Source organism: Natrix helvetica (genome assembly GCF_964273705.1).
Source record: "Natrix helvetica genome assembly, chromosome: 9".
NCBI classification, from domain to species: Eukaryota; Metazoa; Chordata; class Lepidosauria; order Squamata; family Natricidae; genus Natrix; species Natrix helvetica.
Genome location: NC_138560.1, coordinates 17,111,574 through 17,138,068, shown reverse-complemented (window position 1 = coordinate 17,138,068; position 26,495 = coordinate 17,111,574). Strand labels below are relative to the sequence as shown.

Here is a 26,495-nt window from a genome sequence, read left to right as displayed (position 1 = left end):
TGCCCTGCTAAAGGCACCTGGCATTTTCAGGGGAAGGGAGTGGATGCACACTGGCCACTCCCACCCAAAATATACATTGTATATATGTACTTATATATGCAGAGGGAGGGTAGTTTAAGCAATGGCTAGAACACATGGGGCATATTCATTCTGCCTCCTACTCCAGAACTGGTTGTTAGCTAATTTAGATAGCAAACCCTGAACACGGTTTATTAAATCAAGATTTACTGAATGCACTGGTTAGCTTTGTCTTGCATTTCTAATCATCTTATCATAGCAAATACAGGTTTGGAAACATGTTAAGCCTTCATCCTCTGAATGAATGCAGAATGTAAGATGTGGCTGACATGTCAATGAAACTGAAGGTGGTACTGACAGATGCTTGAGTTAAGCAGTTGTTAAGGGAGATTTTTAAAATAGAAGTTTTGTTCAACATTAAAGCATACAGATTGGAAGGCTTACAGCTAATATTTTTCATGCAGTTGAGCTGTTGACTCGAATCTGCCAGCGAAATACTTGCCAACATAATTAACATTCTATGGATTTTATTCCACGGCAGCAAATAGAAATTAACTTTGAGAACATTTATATTTGGGTACTGAATTACCAGTCAGGAAATAAATAAAAAAGGCAGCGGAAGCCAACTGTCTGATTATGGGCTTGATTTGCTGAGAGAGGCAACAAGCTGGATATGAATGGAAAAATACAGGAATCGCAGAAGAAATTATTGTAGGACCTGTAAAATAGCGCATGTGTAGAAAACAACATCTTTCTACATTAAAACGTGTAACGTCAATTATGCTTGTTACAAATTGTACAAATTAACACACGCACACACCCCCCAAAAAAACTCCCCAGAAAAATAACAGCCTGCAGATTAATTTAGCCCTTTTCATGCACAGAGGGAAAACAGGCTGTTCATGGTTTGTTGAACAAAGACTGTTGCATGCTGAGCTATCCTGGAAAATTGAAAGCCCAGCCCTTGTGAATAGGAATCCGTTGGATCAAATCATATTTAGAGCTGACAGTCATGAAAAGCAGCACTGGGATTGCTACAATAGATCAGGTAATCCAATTAAAAGGTTGTGGGTTAAGTTTATCCTCCTTAGGAGCCGGATGTATTATCTTCTGCATGCAAATGTAGCTTCCTTTACTTATTTATTACCTTCATATCCCATCTTTCCAGGAGCCGAAGATGGCACAGGTTCCCCTATTTTCCCCCCACTAGAACTGTGAGAGGAAGGTTGGGCTGCAAGAGAGCTAGCTTTTGTGGCTGAGTGAGGACTAGTACTTAGGCCTCCCTGCCCCTAAGCCAATAGAATAGAATAGAATAGAATAGAATAGAATAGAATAGAATTCTTTATTGGCCAAATGTGATTGGACCCACAAGGAATTTGTCTTTGGTGCCTATGCTCTCAATGTACATAAAAGAAAAGATACATTCGTCAAGAATCATAAGGAACAGCACTTAATGATAGTCCCGGGGTCCATTGCAACTCGGAAAACCAGAGCCTTAACTACATTCATAAAAAATCATAAAAAAACCATAGCCTTGTGAAATGAAACTAAATTTGCAAACTTAAATTAATAATGAAATAAAAATTCAACAAGTTACATAAATAACTGTTCACTGAGTTTCAGTTTAATAAAGGTTATGGTTTTGTAAGAATCTTTTATTTATTCCCTTTCATGGGCCCCCTTTGAGCTCCATAAGCCCCAGAACAACCGCTTAAGTTAAATAGAGCTGCCTAGCTCTTATGGCTGCCACCTAGAGGTCGTGTTAGGGTTTTACACAGCCCGAGACGCCATGAATAATGAGGCGCTCCCCCCCCCCGCCCCGCACCCCCCTTCATTCCTTCTGCGCTCGAGAGAGGCACTTCCGGGTTAGATACCCATTATAGCCGGCTCGCGACCGGAAGAGGGAGCGGGGCGTCGGCGGTTGCCATGGGGGACGAGGGAGGCGTACGCGCCTGCGCGCGCGCGCGGCGCGGATGGCCGGGCTCGGGCGCGCGCGCCGAGTCCTCCGTCAGCCCTGCAGGGAGGGAGGGAGGGAGGGAAAGGCAGGCGGACGAGTCGGCCGGGCGGCCGCAGAGGCAGAGAGAGCTGAGGCAGTTCTTGAGGCTCTCGCGCTGCCCCGACTTGGCCGGGAGAAGGTGGCCGCCGCCGCCACCGCCGCTTCGCGAAGGTGAGCGAGGAGGGAGGGAGGCAGCCCGGTGACCCCGCCGGCTTTGCCCTTCGCGACCCCCGCCGCTCCTGGGCGGCCCGCGCTTCTCCTTTTTCCCCTTGGGTGGGGGTGGGGGTGGGGGTGGGGGGTGGCCGGCTTCTCTCTCTCCCTCCCAGAGGACCGGCTGCTTTCCACTCCCGCCTCCCCGCTGCAGGTTTGGGGGCGGGGGGGGTGTCTTTCCTCCTCTTGTCATCGTCCCCACAACAACCCCGCGAGGTGGGCCGGAGCTGAGGAGACCGACTAGGTAGCTCAACGGGGGTCTTTTAGGACAACTTCAGCCGCCTTTCCAGTCCTGCCTTCCGCGCGCATCAGTCCCCGTTGCGAGGGAGCCTCCATGGGCAGGAATAGTGTACCTCCTCCTAACCCGGCTTTTATCAACAGTAACAGAGTTGGAAGGGAGCTTGGAGGTCATCTAGTCCAACCCCCTGCTCCCCATTGCAAGGGAGCCTCCATAGGCAGGAGTAGTGTACCTCCTCCTCACCTGGTTTTTATCAACAGTAGCAGAGTTGGAAAGGAGCTTGGAGGTCATCTAATCCAACCCCCTGTTCACGCAGGAGTCTCCTGGGTGAGCAGGGGGTTGGACTAGATGACCTCCAAGCTCCCTTCCAACTGTTAACTGTTAAGAAAAGCCCTGCTGTGGGGCTTCTTCCTGAAGGCCCAAGGATGGAAGAGGGGCTCCTGGGGGTGACTCTGGGATTGACCTGAATTCCTGCCCCAACCAAACCTTAGGCTCTGCGTTCCCCTTTCTTCAGTTTTCAGTTTAGCTCTTGGAAATGCATAGGAAGCTAACCCAGGGAATGTCTCTTTTCAACCCCAGGGTTTATTTCTTCCATTAAAAGCTGAAGGGGGGTGAGGGGTGGGGAGAGAGAGAGAGAGCTGCCCTTTTGGCTGATTGTGAGTCACCAACCCCTCTCCAATATGACCAGGAGGTTGAGCCCTTCTACTGTCCCATAGTGAGGAAATCTCTCCTCTTACTTCTAGGGGCTCTTGTCCATCTCTCCCCCCCCCCCCATGTGCTCTTTCAGTATGTGGGGGTGGGGGTGGGGTTGCTCCAGGTGGCTCAGCGGCTTGTCGATCAGAAAGCTCGGCGGTTTGAATCCCTAGCGGCGCGTAACGGAGTGAGCTCCCATTCCTTGTCCCAGCTTCTGCCAACCTAGCAGTTCGAAAGCTTGTAAAAATGCAAGTAGAAAAATAGGAACCACCTTTGGTGGGAAGGTAACAGCGTTCCGTGCACCTTTGGCATTGAGTCATGCTGGCCACATGACCACAGAGACGTCTTCGGACAGCGCTGGCTCTTCGGCTTTGAAATGGAGATGAGCACCGCCCCCTAGAGTCGGTAACGACTAGCACATATATGCGAGGGGAACCTTTACCTTTACTCTTAGGGGCCATCTCTTTCTTTCCTTTTGCTCTTTCAGTATTTGGGGGTCGTATGGGGTTGCTCCGCTTTCTCATTCTTTTGTGTGCAATGTCTGTTTCCTCTTGTTCTGTTTGGCATGTCTTACTTTTCCATGCTCTCCGCTTCTAAAGCAAAGTGCTGCTGGCTCTAGCTACACAAGTAGTCCTTATTTAGCAACCATTTATTGTGATGGGTTACTTAAGATCTTAAGTGAAGGGTCATTAAGCGAAACCAGACGGTGTTTCTGATCCTTTACTTCGGCTTTCCTTTCCTTTGCAGATCTGTGAAGGTGGAAAATGTGAGGATGGGTTGCAAGGTTCCTTTTTCCCCTTCGGAAAGATATCCATACCCGCAAAAAGTTGCTAAATGAGAACTACATTAATTCTTTATTATATTTGCTATCTCCAGTTTCTAGTCTACATTGCTTGTTTATGTCCTTCTGCTTTTCAGAAACAACTAGTCTTTTTAGGGGTGAGGGGCTGTTTATCATTTGAAGGAGATTTTCCTTTATTTTTGACACTTCCGCTGCTACATGGATATAAGTTTATTGCCAATTTATTTTTTGTAGCTTTCTTCTTTTTGCAATAATTGTTGGACTTAATTCTTCACTTTTTACCCCATCTATTGAGTGGCCTGATTTAATTAAAACAGGAAACTGATTTCACGCAATGTGAATGAGCAATCTGAAGCCCCTACTTTCTGGAGGGAAATGTTCAGATTATCCACTAATTTTACTTACCATAAAGTAGTTGATTTGTTTTTCTTTCCTGCCATGTGGGACGAGTGAGACTTATTCACTGTGTAGTGGGCATCTGACAGAATAACTCTTTAGCATTCTCTTTCGAAGTAGCCTTGGTGAAGGAGGAAACAGTGCACTAGGGAAAATAAACAGTCCTTCTACTAGGAAAAAATTAAGTGCTTGCCCTGCCTTAGTCAGGATGTATAATTTCCTTATTCATGAGTGTGGAGGGCTGACGGCACAAGCAAGTACGTCATACAGATGGTGATTTTTAACATGCTTTCATCCTCAGATTTTGAGGCTTGAGAAGGTAAATAGTTACCTTTTATATCAAATTCTGTACAGTCACGTGTCCCTGAGTTTAAGGCTTTGATAAACTTCTGTTTATTTGCATAGAAATTATCTTTTACATTGTTCAGTTTCATCCCTTTACTACAGGGGTGTCCAAACTTGGGAACTTTAAGACTTGTGGACTTCAACTCCCAGAATTCCCCAGCCAGCATGGCTGGCTGGGGAATTCTGGGACTTGAAGTCCACAAGTCTTAAAGTTCCCAAGTTTGGACACCCCTGCTTTACTAGTTTCTCAGATTCATGAATATTGGATAATTCTATTGGATTACAGTAGTAGTCACAATCATGTGCACAACCATGTTACAGAGGCAGAGTTTGCCACAGAATCAAGGATGCTCAGAGTCAACCCACAAATTGAGATATACCCTCAGCCATATAGAAGAGTGTGCTAGACAGTTGATTCCTCTGCGTGTGCCGTTCTAATTTAGAATTCTTCTTCAAGTTGAGCTCAATTCTATTTTTCTGAGATTTTTTTTTCCAACTTCCCATCTAACCTTGAACTCTGGAATCTCCTGTTGGTCTATCATCCAAAGGCTACCAGGCCCACCACTGCTTAAGTTTTGGACAATAAGCAACTTAACTAGATGCTGCCACCTAGGGGTTGAAACCGATAAACACTACTTTGACAAGGTTTGTTTTGCTAAAACATAAGTTCCTTCTGTTACTTTCAGCAACTTTTCCTAGCACAGCAGATTGATTCTGGCAGATTTTTTTATTAGCTTCTTGTTTCTTCTGTTGCGTAACACTGAAAAACAAAATCTCAGGAATACAAGAATATATAACATAGTTTTCTTTGGAATCCATGATGATCGATAGTAGTCCTACATTAACGGTAACAGTGCTACAGGTATATGTTTGCTTGAAAAGGATACTAGGGGAAAAGTGGGGTTTTTATATGAAAAAACTATGATGCATAGTTCATAGTTTTACACTTGACTTTGATTGATAATTCTAGTAGGTAAAAATGTTAACTTGGTTTTTCCATTGAGGTACCTGCTTAACACAAGCAACCTATAAATTTATAAAATCCCAAATCTTCTGATCAAATATATTAGTCATTTTATTCAGTTATTAAAATAGACCAGTCATGAGTGAATTTAAATTCTGTTAAGCTTTCTGGCTCTCTTGCAGTTGTTGGTATATGTTAATCTCTTTGCAAATGCAAAAACTGAAACAGAGGCTATTGGAGCTGGCTTATGTCATCTCAGTTGGGTAATTCCTCAAAGCACGAATCCAGCATTCTGGACTGAACACTTTTCATCTACTAATTCACTATGTTTTGTTTGCATTGTAGATGTCTTGATAAATCAACATTTTATTTCTGTTCACGATCTTTATAGTAGCAAAGTCACTTTGCATTCCCCTTTTTGTTAAGGGAGATTGTTGAAATACGGCTCTTTAATCAAGGCCATAATCTGTTTACCAAATTAATTCAGTTCTCTGTGTTCTTCTCTTTTTAAATGTCCTTCCCACTCAGAGAAAATGTAATGCACTTTTAGGGAGTTAGAATATAGAAATTCACATTAAAACACTCAGTTAACAACTGGGTTTCTCAGTGATCTCTGGGTAAAGAGGAATAGCTTAATTTGCAGTAATTACTTTGACCATAGAATCTTTCTCCTATGGCTACTGAACACTCGGAAAACCTTAATGCTGTGGTATTATAAGTTGAAATATTTTGGAATTGTGAGTCATCAAATTTGCAATGTGATCATAGCTGCAAGTTACTTTTCATTCTTTCTTCAGAAATACAGAATGCCCCGGTGTTCTCTGAAGATTTTTCACTTCATTTTTAACATTGCTGTATATTTCTTTGTATATATTTTTTTCTCCTTCCACCCATCTATTTTCCTAATTTTGGCATCTAGGCAACACCATTGTCATCGTTTGGCAATTCCTCCAGATCCTTTGCTGTCAGTAGAAGCACAGGTGGCCTTTGTGTCCAGGAGCCTCCATCCTCAGACTGACCTGGTTTAACAGGTATCAGTCATGCTCCAGGCCCTGATAATCTGCAACTCACATTATGCTGTGATTATCCTCCAATGAAACTGTTAGAGGCTGGCCCAGAATCTGAAACATGGGTAGTAGCATTGTTGTCTGGTTAGTTTGCTGAAAGGAACAGCCTGTTGGGAACATATTACAGTATGTCTGTTCTGAACAAGTGACACCTTGGATTTGATCCACGCTCTGATGTTTTAAAACTCAACATGTTTGGTTTCTGCCTTACACCATCTCTCTGGAACGAGGGCCCCTCCCCACATTCAAAGAGCCTCCATCCTATTAGCGTTTCAGGGGCCCTGAAGAACAAGCTCACCCGTTGATGAGGGTGTTTGCAGACCCTTTTTTTTTCCTTTGCTCCCATCCAGTTTCATCATTTCTGCCATCTTTTTTTTTTGCCTCCTTGTTTTTAAATGTATTTAACAATTCATAAATTGCACAAAGTCACTGGGAGTTGGGCCACATATAAATTTAATAAATGAGTGTTGTTTATGATTGCATAATGGATTGAATATTGGGAATTAGCAAAGATGCCTATAATAAATTGTATTTATTAAAAGTCCCTCAAATGTGACACTTGAGACATTGTGTAGAAAGAACTGTCTCAACACAGATACTTTGATTGCTGAATGCCCTCCTTGCTCAGTTACAATTCGTGTCTTATTAAGTCTGATGTAAATGCCTTGTTTAACAAGCAGGACCTTTCTTGAACTTGCACATTTTCATCTTTTGTTTACTTCTAAAGTTTTGTTATCCTACCTAGGTGTTCCATCTGTAGCGATTTTAACTTTTATTGTAGTTTTTTTAACTGTTCTTTTAAAATGTTATATATTCGCAATAGCACTTAGATTTATGTACCGCTTCATAGTGGTTTTACAGCCCTTTCTAAGCGGTTTACAGAGTCAGCCCATTGCCCCTAACAATCTGGGTCCTCATTTTACCCACCTCATAAGGATGGAGGGCTGAGTCAACCTTGAGCCAGTCAGAATCGAACTCCTGGCAGTGAGCAGCCTGAAATACTGCATTCTAAGCGCTGGGAGGGAAGGAAAGGAAGGAAGGAATAGCACTTAGACTTATATACCGCTTCACAGTGCTTTTACAGCTCTCTCTAAGTGGTTTACAGAGTCAGTCTCTTGGCCCCAACAATCTGGGCCCTAATTTTACCCACCTCGGAAGGATGGAAGGCTGAGCCAACATTGAGCCTGGTGGGATTCGAACTGCTGAACTGCAGCTAGCAGTCAGCTGAAGTAGCCTGCAGTACTGCACTCTAAGCACTGTGCCACCTCGGCTCTAATGTTATTGGTTTTAATGTAATATTTCTTTTTTGAGGCTATTTTTAAATACGTCTTTAAAGCAGGCCTGTCAAACTGGCGGCCCACGGGCCAGATGCATCACACACACAGGCCACGCCCACCCTGGCCCCGCAGAGGCAAAAGACGTCACGATACGTCACGTGACGCCATGGAGTTTTACACCCGTTCTTTAAAGTAATATAACTAAACTTCTATTGTTATCCAGTCTGTGACTTTCCTTGAAGGGCATGTGAAAAGCATGGTAGGCCAAGTCTAATATTAATATTCTGGAACTAAAAATGAACAGGTTGTAATCTTTCTTCCCGAGCCCAAATCAAATCCCATCATTATGGAGACCATGCGTTCCAATGGGCAGGCGGAGGGACGGAGAGGAACCCTTTGCCAGGTCTGTTCTCCTTTCCGTCTGGTACATGTAGTAGACAGACACTTAAGTAAATTGCATCCACTTTGTTGGGCCGGCCAACCCTTGCCTTTAAATGCTTTTCAAGCTCATAGTGAACAACAGTGCTTGTTATTAATTTGTATGCACAATGGCTCAGGTGTCATACCCTGTTTCCCCGAAAATGAGACCTCCCCGGATAATAAACCCAATCGGGCATTTGAGCGCATGCGCTAAAATAAGCCCTCCCCTGAAAATAATAAGCCCCCGAAAATATTGCAACACAGCAGCAGCCACGAGGTGACCACACTTGTCGCCTCCTGCACCTCAAAAATAATAAGACCTCCCCGAAAATAAGGCCAAATGCTTATTTCGGGGGGGTGTCAAAAGAATATAAGACCCTGTCTTATTTTGGGGGAAACACAGTATATGAGGGGCTTTAAAATAAAAAGTTCATGCAACTAGTTAATTTCTGATAATTAAATGTGCATTATTGAACCTCTGAGTAGTAAATAGAAAATGCGGTATTAAATACCAGATACTGAGTCCTGCTAAAGAAGTATTCTGTGGCTTGTTATATTTGGTGATCTATAAATTTTCAGGCCATGATTCTATTTGCTTTTGTCTCATAATCAAGAATGACAGGATGCTTGCCAATTTGCCTATCATAATGTAGTTCATATTTCTGATGCTACAACATCAACCTGACTACACAGGCCCCTATCTAACCTTGGAATGTCTTAGGGTTTCTGTTTGTTTGTTTGTTTTGTTTTGTTTTATTGGATTTATATGCCGCCCTTCTCCCAAAGGACTCAGGGCAGCGTACAACATTAAAAAACACATATCACAAAAGTTAAAAGGAAATTAGATAAATATCCCCCCAAAAAACCCAATTAATATGACAATAACATTTAAAAAAAATAGATAAAATTAACAGGCCAGGCCGGCTTGCTGGAAAAGCCAACTTTTTAGGGCGCGTCGGAAGGACCGGAGGTCAGGGATTATGCGAAGCTCCAGGGGCAGCTCATTCCAGAGGGAAGGCGCTCCCACAGAGAAGGCTCTCCCCCTTGGGGTCACCAGCTGACACTGTCTGGCCGACGGCACCCTGAGGAGGCCAACTCTGTGGGATCGTACTGGACGGTGGGAGGCTACTGCTGGCAGTAGGTGGTCTCGCAGGTACCCTGGGCCTAAGCCATGGAGCGCTTTAAAGGTCATAATTAATACATTGAATCGCACCTGGAAAACAACCGGCAACCAGTGCAGGCCGCCTAAAAGGGGTGTAACATGAGAGTACCTAGGTACCCCCATGATAACCCGTGCGGCCGCATTCTGGACCAGCTGAAGCCTCCGGGTGCTCTTCAAGGGCAGCCCCATGTAGAGAGCGTTGCAGTAGTCCAGGCGAGAAAGGACGAGGGCATGAGTGACTGTGCACAGAGCATCCCGATCCAGAAAGGGGCGCAACTGACGTACCAGGCGAACCTAGTAAAAGGCCCCCCTGGTCACGGCCGTCAGGTGTTCTTCTAAACTAAGCCACTGGATTCCAGCAGATTGCATGTCAGATCCTGTCTTGAACAAAGGCTCCATATAGAAAGCCAACATGTTAGAGCAGGGGTATCCAAACTTGGGAAGCCATGCTGGCTAGGGAATTCTGGGAGTTGAAGTCCACAAGTCTTAAAAGTTCCCAAGTTTGGACACCCCTGTGTTAGAGCAATGTTTCTCCACATTGGCAACTTTAAGTCATGTAGACCTCATCTTCTAGGCTGGCTGAGGAATTGTGGGACTTGAGGTCATCTTAAAGTAGCTAAGGTTGATAAAACAGTATTAAACTTTAGCAACTGTGTTAAAGCCTGTTTGCTTCTGAATTCAGGACCTATTAGGTGTCATCAGGATCTTCTGCAAATCCCATCTGGATTTATTATAATTTTTTAGATGCAGAAAATCTCCAAAAGCATCCTGAAAGAATATAAACAAATAAGAAGCAATACTTTAAAAAGAAAAGAAAGAAACAAGAAGCTTCTCGAGATCCTTTCCAGAGGCTAGCTGGTGGTAATAATCTTGTGGGTATAGGAAAGAAAGAGAGAAGACCTGCCTTCCTTTGCCCAGGATCAGTTTCTTGTAAATGAGCATGTGTCATTTCCTGGAAAATTTAGTTGCTCATTCCTAATATTATTTTGGAGACAAAACAAAAATAAATTTGAAATACATTGGTTGGATGTAATTGACTGAGTCATGTGACATTGGGGAGAATCTATGATATCTTTGTCAGATTCCTATCAGCAAAGCAAAAAGTTAGGGGAAAAAAGAATTCCTAATATTTCCCCCACCCCCACCCCCTCTGTGTCATACGTGCTGTCTTAATTGTCGTTTCTTCCAGAAGGAAAGTTGGAAACTCAGAAGAGCTTTGTTTGGTGGATCAGAGAAATTCTTTAGTCTGATCCACATTTACTCCTTGACACCCCCCGCCCCTCCCACCATCAGAAAGTGGCAGAGATTTCTGCCACCAGAGCACAGGATTTACTAATGAGTTCTCCTCTTCCTCCTCCTCCTCGTCCTCACCATGGAAAAGGGGGTGATCTACTGTTTCTTGGACGCCCTGAGATCAAATTGTACAATCTGTTCCTAGAACCTTCATGTGTTCCCTGGAAGGCTCAATTTACTCTTTCAGAACGTGCACTTCCAGAGGTGGTTTGTCTGTTTCCAGCATGGATTTTGTTTGGGAACAGGAAATGTGTTTTAAGTCTTTGGATGCAGCCCAGTGCATGGGAGTCTTATTTAGGCCTGTCTCACGATAAAAGACTGAGTATTGTGTTGGAAGAAATGCCCATCTGGGTCCAGTTCCAAGTGGGGAGAAAGAGACTGGGAACAATGGTGGCTGTTTGGAAAGATGGTTTATTGATGGACAGGACCACATGGTTTGAGGTCCTGGGCAAAAAGGGAAGAGATGCTGAGAGTGCCTGGGTTTTATGCCCTCTCTGGGCTTTTGAATTTGAGCTTGTATTCTGATTGGTTGTCAGACTCCCATGGCGCCATGCCGGGGTAACTTCGTACGTTGTGTTTTGAGTCCCAAGTTTGGTTGAGCCTTGCTGGGTGATGATGTAATGAAAAGGCCTTGGGCAATTCTTACTATGGCTCTGCCTGAAGGATCTTTGTTATGTAGAATAGACTGGCCCAGGCCTTAATAGCCCATTAACAAAGGGGGGGGGTGAGTTTCTGCCTCCCTTTTAGGGGAAATATTCTGCCCTTTCAATATTTCCTAAAATATTTCATTTTTCTAGGAGGGGGGGAGGTGCTAACTCCCTACATTGCATCAAGCTTATTATTCATATCTGAATAAGCAGTGACTCCTTCCTACACTAGGAGTCAACGAATTGTAAAATGAGCCAGGGTTACTGCTCTAAGGTCAGACTTTATTTCTGCACATAATGACTAAACCATTAAAAACAGCCAAAAATAAGAAATGATAGAAAAATATCTTCCTTACTGTTTTTGTTCTCTCTCTCTCTCCCCTTCTCTCTTGGCTCATTTGAAAGACTCTTCCTACAAGCACAGAATACAGAGGCAGAAAGAAGCTTTGAATTGACAGTGATTAATGATACAATGAAGGCCTGGATTGATAGTCAGTCAGACCTTTATAGCAGTGACCTAGAAGAAGAGGAAGAAATGATTTTCGGAGAAAGCGAAGAAGACTTGGAAGAGATGATGGATTTAAGTGATCTTCCTACCTCACTCTTTGCTTGCAGTGTTCACGAAGCAGTATTCGAAGTTCAAGAGCAAAAGGTAAAGCGTTTGAAGAACAACAGTGCTGTTGGCAAATGTAGTTCCAGTTTATTAAAATTAATGTAAAATTGATTGAAAATCAAATATGGGGCTTTATTCAAACAATGTATGCTTCTTTTACCATAGGGTAAAAAAATAATACTAGTTATTTTATTCTACAAATGGGTGGATTATATAATTAGATAGCATATTAAAAAAAAACCCAACAATGCTGATTTCTGCTCCTAATCACAGTCTAGAACAGGGGTGTCCAAACTTGGCAACTTTAAGACTTGTGGACCTCAACTCCCAGAATTCCCCAGCCAGCATGGCTGGCTGGGGGATTCTGGGAGTTGAAGTCCACAAGTCTTAAAGTTGCCAAGTTTGGACACCCCTGGTCTAGAAGATTGCTTTGGGATCCAGTATTGAATTGTAACTCTACTTAGAAGTCGATTACTGCATACGTCCTCAGATATATTTTAAACAGGTGTTGTAAACTTTCAGTTCATTGTGGAGTATCTGCTTTGTAAGCAAAAATCCAGGTTCAATTCTTGATATTTTAGAGATACCTAATAAAAACCGATTCCTCTTTGAAATCACTGCCACCAAGTACAGAGTGTATAGCTCAATGTAATCGGTTGTGTGTGAACAGAAACGGTTCATTTTACAAAGATTCACAAATGTTGTGCAGCCATTGTGTGGTTTGGTGCTGGCATGGTGAAATGGGTGAAATTTAAGGACGGCCACAGGCAAATTTTTCTGGATCAGAAATTGCAACTCGCTCTCTTCCCAGCTGATGGACCACTGGAGGCTTATGATAACATCACCCAGAAAGGGAAGGATTGAAGATTTTTGGCCTTTTTCAATTTTGTTTTACTTTAATGGGAGTAGGAGGCTAGTCATTCCCATTTCTTCTTTTTAAACCAGGGGTGTCCAAACTTGGGAACTTTAAGACTTGTGGACTTCAACTCCCAGAATTCCCCAGGCTGGGGAATTCTGGGAGTTGAAGTCCACAAGTCTTAAAGTTCCCAAGTTTGGACACCCCTGGTTTAAACGGTTTTGCATTCCCACAAAAGTTATAAGTGAACCAATCAGGTATACAATTGATCATGATAAAGGGAACCATGACTTACCACGATGAGAACCGAATTCATTATTTAAAAAAAAAGTTAGGGCACTCAGTAGACATTTTCCTAGTAGTTTAATTTATTCAATTGAAACACCACCTGATCCACCTCCAATAAAACAACAACCTAAAAACAGAATACAATAATTATAAGATAATAAAACAACAACCGACAAAAAAACCCCAATGGCAGAACTGGTGACATCACCCAATCCAGCAGGGGCTTCAACCTCATAACCCAAGGTCTTGTGAGATTTGCCAGGTCTTTAAGACTTTTTGAAATGCCAGTAGGCTGGTAGCCAGACAGATATCAAGGGAGATTTCATTCTAGAGGGCAGGTGTCATGACAAAAAGGGCACTCTTCTTAGGTCCCTATTGATGACACTATTCTTAATTAGGGGGAAGGAACATGGAACATGCTAAATTTGTCAGATTGAAGTGGCTAAGCTGAGCATGGAGTCAGTGGTCCCTCCAATAACTATTGTTGGGCTTTATAGCTCATAACCAGCACCTTGAATTGCATGCAGAAGTTGAGATGTGAGGTGAGGAGGTGTTAGCCTTGTGAGGTAGTCCATTCAGGGAACATGCCCAGATGAAATAAATAGACTTTATTGTAATGTTATATCAACAGAATCTTGCAAGTCTGAAAGTACATTCCTCTCTTGTCACCTTTGCAGCTCAAGAAACTTAGGGTGGGTCCCTTCTGAGACATTTGCCATGCTGCCATTACTTTTGCCAGCTTTTTATTACAGCACTCGCCAGACTGCTGTCTCCCAAGGTCATTCCAACATACCATTGCACTGGGACTCCAGTGACTGCCTGAAGGGCTTCCCAGTCCAGGAAAGGGCACAACTGGTACACTAGAGGAAGTTGTGCAACTATCTTCCTGGGCACACCTCCACTTGCTCTCAGATTACAAAAACCACCCTCCTCCCCTTCTTGGGTTCTCAACTGGCGCAAAACCTGGTTGGGTGCAAGTCTCGGAGGGGATCTTCCCAAACCAGGCATCTGTTAAACAAGCCAGGTGAGCGTCCATCCATAGTAAGATCATGAATGAAGGCAGCTTTGTTGCATCCCAACCTGGCATTCACGATCAGCAGCTGGAGCCCAGGGCCAGTGAGGATACAGTAGGACAGTGGATGGAAGCCAAGGGCTGGACAGTCAACTGATTTGAAGCTGTTGCCCCATCTCCCCACCCCTAGTTCCCTGCCATGCTTCCCTCTGCCATCGCTCTTGTGATAATAGCAGTAGCACTTAGACATATACCGCTTCACAATGCTTTTACAATCCTCTCTAAGCGGTTTACAGAGTCAGCCTATTGCCCCCAACAATCTGGGTTCTCATTTTACCCACCTTGGAAGGATGGAAGGCTGAATCAACCTTCAGCCGGTAAGATTTGAACTGCCAAACTGCAGCTAGCAGTCAGCTGAAGTAGCTTGCAGTACCGCACTCTAACCATTGTGCCACCTCAGCTCTTTCCCTTCTCCCAGTTACGGCACATTTGCCCAATCTTCCTTCCACCTACGACACACACACAAACCTGACCCAGTGCCCCACAGCTATTTTCCTATGTACGGGATGGATGCTGTAAGCTGGCCTCTCTTGCAGGAATTTCTTATATGTCTTAGAATCCAGGTAGATTAATTTCCACATCATACTTCAAAGCCTGATTCAGATATTGGATGAAAGCTGCCTAGAGGCCATGCTCAGCATCAAAACTTTTCATTTGGAATTCAGTTTTTCAAAGAAACATATTCTTTATTAACAAATCTCCCCCTTTCATAGAACCAAGGCATATCATAATTCTCAAAATGTAAGAAATTTAAATATAGAGAGGCAGGGTTTTCCCCCCTATCTCCATATACCTTTCTCTAAACTATTTTAAGTTTTTGTTGAAACAGAGAGAGACTGAAACGCCAAATGGAACACTGTCATTACTTTTCATTGTCCTGACAGTCATAAAGCAAGGTTAATCATGCGTAGGCAGGCATGTTTCCATGACAGCTCCAGTTGAGGCTGAATTTGTTTCTGAAGAAACTGGGACTTAATTGTCTATTATACTTTGGTGACAAAACATGTTTTTTTCTTCCTTGTTTCAAGTGCGGTGTGAAATGCAGTTTTAAAGGAGCTCTGTGTGCTCATTTATATTCATGAAAGATATTTAGAAAGCGGAGTAAACCTTTCCAACATCTTATTTAACGTCTTTTTAAAATATGATTCATTGCAATATAGATTGCTTTAAATCAGGGGTGTCCAAACTTGGGAACTTTAAGACTTGTGGACTTCAACTCCCAGAATTCCCCAGCCAGCATAGCTGGCTGGGGAATTCTGGGAGTTGAAGTCCACAAGTCTTAAAGTTCCCAAGTTTGGACACCCCTGCTTTAAATGCTCTTGCTTAGGATAGGCGCTATTAACTGAATAGGGACTAGTCCTATTCACTAGTTGGAAAGTTGGACTGGATCCAGAAAGAACTGGTTGAATCTTCACTAGATAGTGGACTTTTCTCTTAAACTTGAATTTTAATTATTCATATGCTGCCCATAGTCGCTTTGGCTAATGAGATGAGTGGCATATACGTTTAATGAATGGATAAAATATTGTATTATTTTTCAACATGGGCTGGCAAATCATTTAGCTTTCACAGATCCAAGGACTATACTTTAAATCAGGGTGGGGAATCGTGGCCTTTTTATGACTTGTAGACTTCAACTCCCAGAATTCCTGAGCCAGCCTGCTGGGCCAGAGATTGTAATTACATTGTTTGATCATGCTATAACTTTACTAAATAATTATGGCCATTTGGGGCTTTTTTTACATCAGGAAAAAAGACGGGCAGATAAATACTGGACTATGGAGTGGATTGTAGTTCTGGGCATGTTTACCTAGAAGTGGGTTCATTGAATAAAATGCAGCTTGTTTCTTAGACATTTATAGAAGAGCTGGGCCAGTGGTTCCCATCGTGGGAAATTTGGTTTTTAATGGGGGAAATTTGGACCTTGTTTAAACCAAGTTAATGGCCTTTTAGGTGGGGCATGGCCAAATAAGGTTGGGAACCCCTGAGAGAGGCAATGGGGTAGGAAATGAATCTGGCCCTTTTAGGAACTACATTAAATGCAGTATTGGAAACAGAATAGCAAAGATAGTTCTATTAGATATTTCCCTCTGGAAAGGAATGGACGATGCCAGTTCGATATAAAGGCATCAGAACAGAAACTGGGAGGCCGAGAGATCTAGTCCTGCCTTAGGCACAAAACCAGCTGGGTGACCTTGGGCCAGTCACTTTCCCTTAGCCCCGGGAAGGAGACAATGGAAAACCTGAAAAACCTTGCCAAGAAAACCACAGAGACTTGTCCAGGCACTCTTCAAGAATTGGACATGATTGTCGTAGTATGTATGTTATTTGTTTTTCACTTTGGTTTCTATGGAGGATGAAACCCCAGGACAGTCACACTGTGTTCGATATACTTATATGTAAATAATAAAAAATATATTTCTTTTAAAAAAAGAATTGGACATGATTGAACAGAAGGGGGTGGGGGTGGGGAATGGAAACTAGATCCAGAGTGAAAGAATAAAAGGAGTGGCTTGATATGGGGGAGGTTTTGCCCAGAGGCAGCAGAAGGGATAACATTATTAGGGAAGGACTCCAATGTGAAGACATGCTCTGTGTTTTTAGAGCACCTGTTTCCATCCAGAGACAGTGTCGGCTGGCGACCCCTTCCAGAGCCTTCCCTCTGGAATGAGCTGCCCCCGGAGCTTCGCATAATCCCTGACCTCCGGTCCTTCCGACGCGCCCTAAAAAGTTGGTTTTTCCAGCAAGCCGGCCTGGCCTGTTAATTTTAACTTATTTTTTAAATGTATTGTTCTATAAATTTGATTTGTTTTTTGGGATATATATATTTAATTTCTTATTAACTTTTCAGGATGTGTGTTTTTTAATGTTGTACGCCGCCCTGAGTCCTTTGGGAGAAGGGCGGCATATAAATCCAATAAAAACAAACAAAACAAACAAACAGAGACTGCCCAGTGGGCTGGGGTGTGGTTTCCAGAATTACTGGCCGGCCGGCAGTCCTAACCCAGGTAGAGAAGGCTGCTTTAACACATGGGACCCAAGAGCCTGGCAATGGAGTGGGATGGAGGCCAAGTGCTTTTGACACAGCAATCCCTTTCCTTGCACTGGGTTAGGATCCAAGACAACACTCTCTGTTCCTGAGATGGGATAAAAATGTGGAATTGGGATAGAGGAGATGAATTTGAAAAGCTGGTGTAATAACCCCTCAGAGCCTCTAAGACTGAGCAGAATAAAAATCCAAATACGTTTATGTATGTGTGTATGTAGGTACTGCATATGTGATGTATATAATATATGTATGTATGTTTGTTAAATGTATGTGCATTTGTTAAGTGAATTTTATCCCATTTTACGACCTTTCTTGCCACTGTTGTTAAGTGAACCACTGCAGTTGTTAAAGCAGTAACACAATTAAGTGAATCTAGCTTCCCCCATTGACTTTGCTTATAAGAAAGTCTCAAAAGTTGGTCACCTGACCCTGGGGCACTGGAACAGTCATAAATACGTCAAGCATATTACAAACTTTTTTCAGTGCCGTTGTAACTTTGGTCATTAAATGAACCGTTACAAGTTGAGGACTACTGTATTCTGCCTTTATTTGTTCAATTCAGGCCAGTGTGCAAAATGCTCCCACCTCCTGTTTCCCCCACAATAACCCTGTGAGGTGGTTTGGGCTCAGAGAGAGGGGCTGGCCCAAAGTCCCCCAGACCTATAATAAAAGTTGGACTGTGCAATAATCACTCTCTGGGGGTAGGAAGGGAGCCAGCTACTAAAAGTATTCTTTCATCATCTGATGAAGTGGAATTTAGCCTTTCCTTCTGTAACAAAATATCTCCGTCTAATGCATTTTATGATAATTACCATATATCTGTTCAAAGTTATGAAATATCTTTGAGAGATGCCAGGTTTCTCTTGAAAACATACAGCATTGCACTCCTCAAATGCTGGTCATTGATGGTAGCATTTGATGTTTCCTTATGTGATACATTGTCTTGTTGCATGTGTTTGTCCTTTTGCTTTTTGTACATAGTCAATGACAGAAATAGAATTTGATCTGATTTGATCTTCCACCATCTGAAACCAGCCTTGCTTACATCCTATCAAATTATTCTGGGATCAGCGGCCTCTGGTCTGCTTAATTTCTAAGTTTGAGGAAAAGATACATTAAAAAGAAATATCTTGTCTGACTGGTGTTTTCTGCTAACTTGGTTTTTAAAAATGAAATAGCCATGTTTAAGGTTTCTACCTTACTCTAATATTATTTATACGTACCTGGGATGATGCCCCCTCCCCCATCGTAAGAATACTTATTTTGATTTTGTATCCTGTGTAGCACATTTCTCTTTCGACACTCATACAGTTATTTTTTTCCTCATTCATTGCATGGAGCATAGAGGCAACAACCAATCCGGGGAGTGTTTCATGGTGAAAAATAACCTGCTCTGATTACGCTGATCTGGTTCCCTGCAATCCTTTCGTTGTCCCCGTAATCCTGATTTATTCACTTGGCTACCTCTGCAGGATACTCCCTCCGGTGTTCCAAAAAACAGAGTGACTTAAAGAAATGGTGCACAAGGTCGCCTTGAGCGAGCATACCTAGCTAGAGATGATGCAGTGCTAGAGAACTTCCTTTTTTTCTCTTTTTTTTTTTGCAAGGGCTCCTTCCTTCTTTTAATTCATAGGCCCACTCCCCTGACCTTGGCAGTAGGGCAGGGAGAGTCCTCTTGCACTAGGGCCAAAAAGGGAAGAGGGTGAATGGAGAAAGAAGGTGGCATTTATTTTTGGCTGCACATCGCCCTGGGCATCCATAAATGAGAATTTCTTTGCCTCAGTGATTCTGCCAAGGACACATACAATAGGTGGCTGTTTAGCTTGCTGACCTCCAAAATAGATGAGGGGGAGAGCGGGAGAAAGCCCAAGCGTCCGCCCAGCGCTCTGGGAAAAAGACTGATAACGTGGCCATAAATCAGATACATGTACACTTTTGAAAGCAGTTGGCTTAACAGCTTTCGGATGGAAGAGGGGAATTATGTAATAGCTGATGTAATAACATGCCAGGCGGTGGCTGGTTGACTGGCTGGGAAATCATGAAATGGAACAGGCTGGCTTGTATTTGTTCTGTCTGTGGAGTGGGCTGGGGTCTGCGTGAGTGAAGCAGACCTCGGTTTTAAAAGGCTTCTTTTCTGCAGAGGTGGGATAGTCCAGTATTTCTGTTCAGTAATGGGTAATATTGTACCGGCTGTAAAAGGAGTTATAGGAGTTGATCAACTATAAACATTACAAATTTAATGTTTTCTCGCTGCATCATTTCTGTAATCGAAAACGGGTCCTCTTTCTTGCGGGCAGAGAGATTTCCAGAGATCTATGTGACCTGCATTTGTGATGTTAGTATGGGGTTAAACATTTTGTTCAGTCACTAATCATGCTCCAATAGTCACCTACAAGGGCATTAATGCAGCCATTTCCATCTCTTGCCACTAATGGAAGAATGATTATACCAGATACTCCGCCCCTTTAACCCCCTCCCCCCCTTTTTCTAGAAACTTCCTATTTAGCCCTATGTGTGAAAAAAATAAACCTCTAGTAACAATGAGTCAGGCAGATGTGCTCAATACTGGTGATTCATGAAATGGAAATGTTAAGAATTTAGACCAGTTTTTCTCATCCTGAGCAACTTCAAGATGTGTGGACTTCAACTCCCAGCATTCCAGTTTTGCTGACTGGGGAATTCTAAATGTAGATTATGCTGCATGGTTAACAAGGCAGATTAGTTTATTTACTGTATTTTTCAGACTATAAAATGTCTGTTTTATAAACCACCTGCACGTCCATTTTTGCAAAGGGCGCAGGATTTTGGTAGGTCAAAAATGCTGTATTCAGTGTATAAGATGCACCCAGATTTTCACCCTCTTTTTTGGGGGGGAAAGGTATGTCTTATACTTTGAAAAATAAGGTATTTATTCAGCATATGATATATCACACACAGACTAGCAATATATATTAACATTTCACCTAGATTAGACAAAACACAATAAAATATAAGTGTTAAAAAGATCTATGTTCAAATACCAATATCCAAGCCAGCTAACCACTGAAGCACAACATTGTTTATATTTTTTTAAAAATCAGATACTGGGCCGGTACATGCCCTCACGGTACATGCCCTCAGGTCATGATGTGATCTTCAGTTTGACATAAGATCCTATAGTGATCCTGAGGGGAGGATACTATGCCCCATTTATACAAAGTGTCCTGGCAGACGACATGTGAGGTGCGAATCTTATTCAGGATTGTCCACTGCTGACAACCAGACTACTCTGTACTTTCCTAACTCTCAAAATTACATGGTAATGAAAAGGAACCCCAATACATGGCAGGCTAGCAGACTTGGCTTATGCAGAGGACAGGCAGTTGACTTGTTAGATCTCACCAGTCTGGGTTCTGGTGATTTCTGCCACTGTTCTGTTCAACAAAGTTTGTACATTGGATATAGGAAACATTAGACAGAGAATTAACAAGATTTTTGGGATTGCCTGTAACTGTATATGTATGAACATGACCGCAAATGCCATTATTTTAAGGATGCCTCCAGCATGTTAGTAAAGAAAAAATGGTAGATATGCAAATATTAAGGAAGACGTGGTGGCTCAGTGGCTAAGACGCCGAGCTTTTCGATCAGAAAGTTTGGCGGTTCGGGGAGGTGGGGCCAGCGTCGCGACGATATGGTTGTGTGGTCTCAATGCTCTGAGACCACAGCCAGTACTTTTGTCACTGGGGGGGTCCAATGGACCTAAACCGTCCCGAAGAGACGGTGAACAAGAAGAATACGTCTTACTGATGTGGGGGATATCGCAAAATCCCTGAAAGAAGCAAGAGAAGTTCTTCAAGCCGGCGACAAAAAATCTAGCCAAGGCTGATGAAGTCAGGGCAGCTCCAAAACGGAGGCTATGGAAAGAGAAAGTGTTTCCAGCTGGTGAGGAATTTTTATTGTTTTAAAAACGAGTCTGCCGGTAAAAACTTAAAAATTAATTTAAATTGAAGAATAGAAGATTTAAGTGGCAAAATTAAATTTGGAATGGTTTTGGACAGTGGTTATCTTTTTTTTTTAATGCTTTTTATACGGACGGAATTTTTACAAGCTTTTTAAAATGGATGGATCAAGTCTTCTTCTACCTTTTCTTTGTGACTCTCCGTGATCTATAGAACAAAGTTTTCTCCTCTCATTGTTGTGGATACTTTTCTAATTCATTAGAAAAGGATTACTTTTTTCAATTTGAAATATAAAATAGTTACAAAAAATAAACTTTTTAACAGCGCTGCGCTACTCGAATGCTGGGAAGTTTTCTTGAACGGAGCTTGTGTATTCAGGCGGAACTTTCTTTGTTTAGACTTGCGGCTTGGCTACAGAGTGATGGGAAGTGAAAACAACGGTCTTTGTGAATGTATGCTTCAATCTTGTTGACCTTCCAAGCAAGAGCAGCTGTGCATGATAATATGGCATCTCAGGAGAATGTAGACGCTTCAAACCTGCAAGGAATATTTGCAGAATTGCAAAAATTATTAAATACAGAGGAGAGAATGGAAAGAAAACTGGATTACTTGGAACAAAAAATCGAGGATGTTTATCAAATACAAAATGAGGTGATTGAAACTAAAAAAACCGAAGTGCAAGATGAATATAAAGAGATTAAACTGGTTGACATTTATGGCAATTGGTCTATTTTTTGAAAAAAGAAAGAATGGAATATCGAAAGAGGAATTAAATGGAGAGGAGATTTATTCCAAAGTTCAAGATATAGAAGAAGAAGAGAACATTAAAGAATCTATGGACTATGGAATCTTATCGGCAAAAATATTGATAACACTGCTGACAATCAAAGACATGCTGAACAAGGAAACAGAAAGAGGGCATCAAGAGTACATGAGAGATTTTACAAGCAAGGAGTTGCTAAGAGAAGTCCATACAGATCTGATTAAGAAAATGTTTAGCAGATTAGTTCCACAAATGGCAGAAGATATGAGAGTGTTTTGTTATTGGAAAGATACAGGTTGATAGATGGAAGAGTATAATTCAAAACTAGCTAAACTTAGTGAAATTTAGTGATAATAGGTATAGTTAAATAAAACATTGATAATGATAATAATGTATACAATGTGTAGTGCTATGATAAGCAATTACTGGATATGAATATTGAATGATAACCATGAAGAGAAGGCTAGAAATCCTTTTGGATTATATATAAAGGTTAATAATAATAATAACAATAAAAAAGAATTAAATTAGACACAGTTAAGTTTTGATTATTGGGGGGAAATGTTATGATATAGGATATCGTCAAATAAAGAAAGGATAATGATAATAATTCATATATATGTATGGGTATAAGGAAACTGGATGCAAATTGTAAATAGTGATTTTGAAAGGAGGATTAGAAAATTTTGTTATTAAATATTACGGATGTTTAGCTAGAATAGGACATAAGGATTCAATGTTATTGGAGGATTTTAGATATAGTAAATGAAATGCCAGTATGTGGTTATGTACTAAATTTTGGTATATTTTATGATGAAGGACGTTTAAATAATTATAGTCAAATAAAAGTGGAGGTATGATGATGGTTATATGTATAAACACTTGCGATAAAATACTAGAGTTAATATGAACTAAACTTGATGACGGTGGAAGAGATGCACGAAAGCGTTTTGTAACCAACTGATACACTTTCTACAGTACGTAAAGAAGAGGGTTCTTTATGTTTGTTTTGAAAATTAAAAATAAAAAAAAATGTAAAAAAAGAAAGAAAATTTGGCAGTTCAAATCCCTAGCGCCGCAAAACAGAGCAAGCTCCTGTTACTTGTCCCAGCTTCTGCCAACCTAGCAGTTCGAAAGCATGTAAAAATGCAAGTAGAAAAATAGGGACCACCTTTGGTGGGAAAATAACAATGCTCCATGCGCCTTTGGCATTTAGTCATGCCAGCCACATGAGCACGGAGACGTCTTCGAACAGCTCTGCCTCTTCGGCTTTGAATTGGAGATGAGCACCGCTCCCTAGAGTTGGGAACAACTAGCACATATGTGCAAGGGGAACCTTTACCTTTATGCAAATATTGACCGTATTTGATGGTAGCAGGTAGCAGCCCTAAGCTGTCCTTGACTTTTCAAGAGGAGAAAAAGGCCAAGCAGGATCAAACCTGGTTAGTACCTGAATGGGAAACTAGGATATCCCAGACTATAGGATAGATGTAGGCTGAGAGGGGAAGCCAGCACTAAGGTTCACTGATTAATTTATTGTTTCAGAAAACAGGAAAGAGAGGAAATAATTGTTAATCCCTCATTTTGGGAAATAAAAAAATCTGTATAAATAAAAGACCTTCCATTTGTCAGTAAGATGTACAGCTATATTGGACATTTTGTTAATTCTTCAGTAAATCTTCCTTGGTTTAAGAAAGGAGTCGCCTTCATGCACATTCTGTATTAAGTTTATTTTTCTCATGTCCAATATGATCTTGCCTTTAGGGTTGCCAAAATGCTTAGCATAGCAGGTCAACATTGGAAATACAGTACAATTCTGATTGCCCTGACTACTCAGGGATCAGTCTAAAATGCATGCAGTGTGGCTGTTTGTGGGGAAAACAACATTAATACTTATTATCTGGATGAAGCAGCATATGGTACTGTATCTGGAAGATAATAGGATGAAGGCCGTTTCTTTTTTTCTGACTTAGAGAAATAATAAACGCTGAGGAATTCTTACTGAATTCTGCTTACACCGTGATTCTTATCTGCCTGGGAAGGATCATCAATTCTAAATTTGGAATGCTGGAAGAGAGAAACTGATGATGATGAGAAGCAATTTTTATACCAAGGTAGTCACTGAAAGGTTTCACTAATCTTGGAAAAGCAAGGTTGCAACCATAGGCAAGTTATGTGAGTTATATGCTGAAATTCATCATTTTTAATGCGGACGTCCTCAAACTTTCTTGGTTCGTCCTGCCCTTAGTGTCTCAATCATTTTTTTCATGACTCTCCTGGAAGTTTGTGCAGTATCCATTAGAAGTCTGGGTTATTTTCCATTGCTCCTGTCAGTTAATTGTGGTAGCCTGAGGCACCTTGGCACATGGTTTGAAAATCATGGGCTTCGTGTAATATCCAACTTAGGTGCAATACGTACAGGTATGAAAATTAAATGAGCTTAACGCCTTGTACAAACCAGTCATCTGTGAGAGCAGCCAACTACTTGCCTTGAAGCAAACATAAAGGGCATTTTTCATGTTACAGATTCAGCCTGGTCCAAGTAAATCTTAGTTTTGCAAATCTGAAACTTGGGTTCAAATGCCTGTTACGCTAATATCACTGGATTACCTTTAAAATCTATAATATCTCGACTCCAATGTTTTATTTCATGGGATTCCTATGATTGTGACAACACTGTAAAGCAGGGGTGTCAAACTTGATTTCATTCAGGGATGCATCAGGGTTGTTTTTTACTTGGGGGGTGTGTGGCCAGGGGGGGTGGCCAGCTCGACATCACTCATCGAGGCTCCTGTTTTGGCCACAGTGGCCTCCTGCAGCCTTCTGCCAGTAGAGCTCTGTTTTTACAGGTAGAGGCACCACTGGCTGGTCCGCTGTTTGCAGGCCAGGCCCACAGGCCAGATCTAAGCACCCTGCAGGCCGGATCCAGCCCGTGGGTCTTGAGTTTGGCACCCCTGCTGTAAAGCATTCTCAGATAAAATGTCTCTATATGCATGATTCATCTGCAACCATGTTAAATCCATAGTGAATTAAGAGGCTTTCAAAGTGTGAATTGCTATAACAGTTAGTTGTTTAATGAAAATCTGACGGATGCTCATCATATTAGTTGCAGATTATAGTGGGTGCATCATTGGTTGGCCTGAAGGGTCAGGTCGAGACTGATCATCCTGGAGAAGGTCTCTCTCTGTGGTTGCTAGGAGTCAATTTCGACCTGATGACATTATTCAATTACTGTATATATTTTACTCTAGAAACAATAATAATGATAATAGCAACCACTAGATGGCAGTATGAACATCGCATTATACGCTCTTTTAAATACAGGTTATTTAAATGCAAGAAAACCTGTAATTACATGAGCCTGTGTTTTTCTGTAGATATTGCAATAAAAAGTAAAAAGAAAAACCAACTAAGCAACATTCTAGATAAGATTGTGTATTGAAGTAAGCTTTGAGATACCTTTGTTATGTATTTTTCCCCCCTATCCTTAGGAAAGATTTGAAGCACTTTTCACAATCTACGATGCTCATGTTACCTTCCAGTTATTTAAAAGCTTCCGAAGAGTAAGGATAAACTTTAGCAATCCAGAAGCAGCAGCCAGAGCACGGATAGAACTCCACGAGGCAGATTTCAACGGGAAGAAACTGAAGCTATATTATGCCCAGGTATACGTGTTTCTTATTTGACTCCCCTGCTTTCTATTAAAAACAGAAATAGTTCCCAGGGGCCCTCCTCACCTCTGCTCCATATCGTCTACTAGTACAATAGTTTGTATGTTAGTTAGTTAGCATAATTATCTTGCCTTTTAAATGTCCATTTGAAATCCTTACTGGCAAACCCTGCCTACCGGGTGATGCTCTTGAGGCAAAAGAAGCTGCTTTCATAGTGTACCTGTAGTCCTTTCACCACAAAAACAGGCTTGGAGAAGTTTCCATATTTTTCGGAGTATAAGACGCACCTTTTTACTTCAAAAAAAGAGGGTGAAAATCTGGGTGTATGTTATAAATGCATACAGCATTTTTGGCCTCCCGAAATCCTGCCGCACTTCGCAAAAATGGCCGTGCATAGCCTTTAGGAGGCTTCAAGAGTGCTCCTAAGGGCTGGGGAGGGCAAAAATGAGCGAAAAACGGGCTGTTTTCCCCCCAGCCGCCAAGAGAACTCTATACGCCTCCTAACGGCTATGCATGCCCTTTTTTTGACAAAAAATGGGCCATTTTTGAGAGGTCTGCAGAGTGCAAAAACTTTTTTTTTTACTTGCCTCTTCAAAATCTTGGAGTGTCTTAGACTCCGATACGTCTTATATTCCGAAAAATACAGTAAATGCATCCTTCAGAAATAACTCGTCAGGACAGCTGACAAACACAATGGCTAGAGAAAATCCTGTC

At 41.9% G+C, this 26,495-nt stretch overlaps 2 protein-coding genes across 2 annotated transcripts in view; both read left to right on the top strand.

The window, feature by feature from the left end:
- Positions 1-1,004: 1,004 nt before the first annotated feature.
- Positions 1,005-26,495, top strand: part of NCMAP (non-compact myelin associated protein) — a 60,222-nt gene continuing 34,731 nt past the window's right edge. Inside the window, exon 1 of the mRNA XM_081962015.1 lies at positions 1,005-1,009. The gene's annotated coding sequence lies outside the window, so the exon portion shown is untranslated. The remainder of the gene's footprint in view (positions 1,010-26,495) is intronic.
- RCAN3 (RCAN family member 3) overlaps positions 2,050-26,495 on the top strand; it is a 28,952-nt gene continuing 4,506 nt past the window's right edge. The window contains exons 1-3 of the mRNA XM_081962314.1: positions 2,050-2,185; positions 11,934-12,180; positions 25,602-25,775. Coding sequence (XP_081818440.1) covers positions 12,001-12,180; positions 25,602-25,775 — 354 coding nt within the window. The 5' untranslated portion in view covers positions 2,050-2,185; positions 11,934-12,000. The remainder of the gene's footprint in view (positions 2,186-11,933; positions 12,181-25,601; positions 25,776-26,495) is intronic.